Genomic DNA, 2320 nt, shown 5'->3' with positions numbered 1-2320 from the left:
TAAATGTACTTAATGCCAAGTGTACAAAATTGTACATTTAAAAATTGTTTAAATGGTACATTTTATGATATATAAATTTAACCACAAGAAAAAATATTACATAGCATGAAATAATGGAGAAATTTGAGATTTATTTCAGATAATGTTTTTAATATCATTGTAAGATAATAGAGAATGATTGGTTTTTTTTTTTTTAGATGGAACATTTAATATTATTCTTCAACAATCTAGAGCAGGTTTGTCAGCCTTCACAATATTGACACTTTTTGGTCCATATAATTTGTCGCAGGGAACTGTGCTATGTACTGTAAGATGTTTAACAGATCCCTGTCTTCTGCCCACTGGAAGCCAACACCGAGTTGTGATAACCAGAAATTTCTTCAGACATTGCTAATTGCCCTACGAGGGGATAAAATCAACCTGATTGAGAACTCTTGGAGTAAAATAATTCCAGAGTTGGTGGTGTTAGCTTCAAAGAGAAGGGGAAACAGAAGGAGAAACAACACTCAAGGAGGATAAAACATCAGTTTAATCTTGGAAAGGTTGAGTTGAAGGGCCTGTAGAACACCCTGATGGTGCTATTATCTCAAGTCAAATATATTGGTGTGGCATTCATTGGTCTGCACTGGTGGTAGCATAAATAAAGGAATTGTACAGAAAGAGGGAGAAGTTCCTGTTGAGAGAGTTGGGAGTTAGAAAGACAAGCTGATGCTTGGCTGAATCCTACCCATGATCCTTCAGTTCTCAGTTATAGTTTCCCCGCAGCCTGTATGTGCTCTCATTGGACATGATACCATCCATCATGTTAAGCACCTATAAAGGAAAAGGGCTCTGTGATAAATCAGTGACCAAGAGTAACCTTACAGACTGATCGAATCATAAATTCCTAACTAGGCAGTTCGTGGCGGGTAGTCACAGCCTAGGCCTATAACTTCTTTAGGAAGAGGTTTATCTTTGCTTTAATTGAGCCCTGTTCATTTTTTCTTCTTCACTTAGGTTAACACATCAGAAGAATCTTTTTTCCAGCACCTCAGAGGTATAACCACCCCGAAGAGAGCATATAACCTTGTTAATTATCCTGTAATCCAATCATAGAAAATTCACCCACCCTGCTTTCTTCCACCTTCATAAAATCTTCCTTACATTACCTCCTGAACTGCAAGTGTAGAAAAGGAACTGCAAAACCGTCTTTCCTCTGGAGAACTTTCGAGACCTCATTTCCCAGCAATTGTTGTCAGTTTGGCTCAAAGAAACTCTGAATTTAAGTATTTTTTTATTAGTTTCAAGTATGCGGTATGTTGGTTGGACATTTATATAGTTTATGAAATGATCTCCCTGATTGCTCTACCTTCCCTCTGGCTCTATACCCAGCCATTACCTTACTGCTGTCTGCATTCCCTATGCCATGCTCCCCATCGCCGTGACCCTCTATCAACTACTAATTTGTACTTTGACTCGAATAAACTCTTACAAAAATTCTTTACAGATTTAAAAGTTCTTACACCAACAAGCATTGTAATTAATTATTTGTATAATGTAATTATTTAGTTGTAATTGATTATGTAATTAAATAATTGTAATTAAGTAATTATTACATAATTATTTTTAAATGACTGCTTCTTAATGCCCCACACTGGAACTTCCAATCTCATCCCTTTCTAACATTTGATGGAGCTACACATGCATTTATCTTTCTATTATTCTGTATATTCCAATGTCTGCAATGTTATCATGTCCAGTATCATGGGAACATTCCATATTCCCATTTCTTCTAGTGAAAATGAAACTCACTCCTAGACCCACACTCCCCTTTCAGTGTTGCTCCAAACTTTTGGAGATCTGGTCTGTAGCTGTTACTTCAGTTTCCACACTGCTCATTCTGTCTTCAGCGAACTCATCTGGAGTCATTCTACCTCCATCACAATTACTCTCCCTGAGGGCTGCAGTGACCTCATGTGCCCGATAAATTCTAAGGGATATTTCTATTCAAAATGCTTGCTTTTTCAGTAGTAGTGGCATTCTCTTTCTTGATATAGAGACTATTTTCAGGCATTTCATTTTTTTTTTACAATGGGATTCTGAGAGTCCTCACTCTTGGGTTCTTTGCAACAATAATACATTCCTCAGGGACTTAAACTCCTAGCTTTGAAATTAAACCTCATGAAGGTGAAGCAAGAATAGGGCACTTATTCTTAAGAAGCCCTAGGAGACATCTTTGAAGGAAAATAAAGGAACGTCTTTAATCTCCAGGAGAATTATTTTGTTGATGGCACGTGCTTACAGGTACAAGATAAAGAAGAAATAATGGGAAGAAATAAAA

At 36.8% G+C, this 2320-nt stretch overlaps 1 protein-coding gene across 5 annotated transcripts in view; it reads left to right on the top strand.

Annotated features, from left to right (window-relative positions):
• Nucleotides 1-2320, top strand: part of LOC105308205 (olfactory receptor 7D4-like) — a 10211-nt gene that overhangs the window by 7338 nt on the left and 553 nt on the right. The window contains exons 2-3 of one of the 5 annotated variants that reach the window (XM_023525415.1): nucleotides 1138-1164; nucleotides 1288-1305. In XM_023525415.1, the coding sequence (XP_023381183.1) occupies nucleotides 1138-1164; nucleotides 1288-1305 (45 nt within the window). Of the gene's footprint in view, nucleotides 1-734; nucleotides 788-1137; nucleotides 1165-1287; nucleotides 1306-1693; nucleotides 1736-2320 lie in introns of all 5 variants that reach the window. The other 4 variants (XM_023525413.1, XM_023525414.1, XM_023525412.1 and 1 more) reach the window with 4 other exon arrangements.

The sequence above is a fragment of the Pteropus vampyrus genome, unplaced genomic scaffold (assembly GCF_000151845.1).
Source record: "Pteropus vampyrus isolate Shadow unplaced genomic scaffold, Pvam_2.0 Scaffold557, whole genome shotgun sequence".
NCBI lineage: Eukaryota > Metazoa > Chordata > Mammalia > Chiroptera > Pteropodidae > Pteropus > Pteropus vampyrus.
This window is presented reverse-complemented; position numbering and strand designations above follow the sequence as displayed.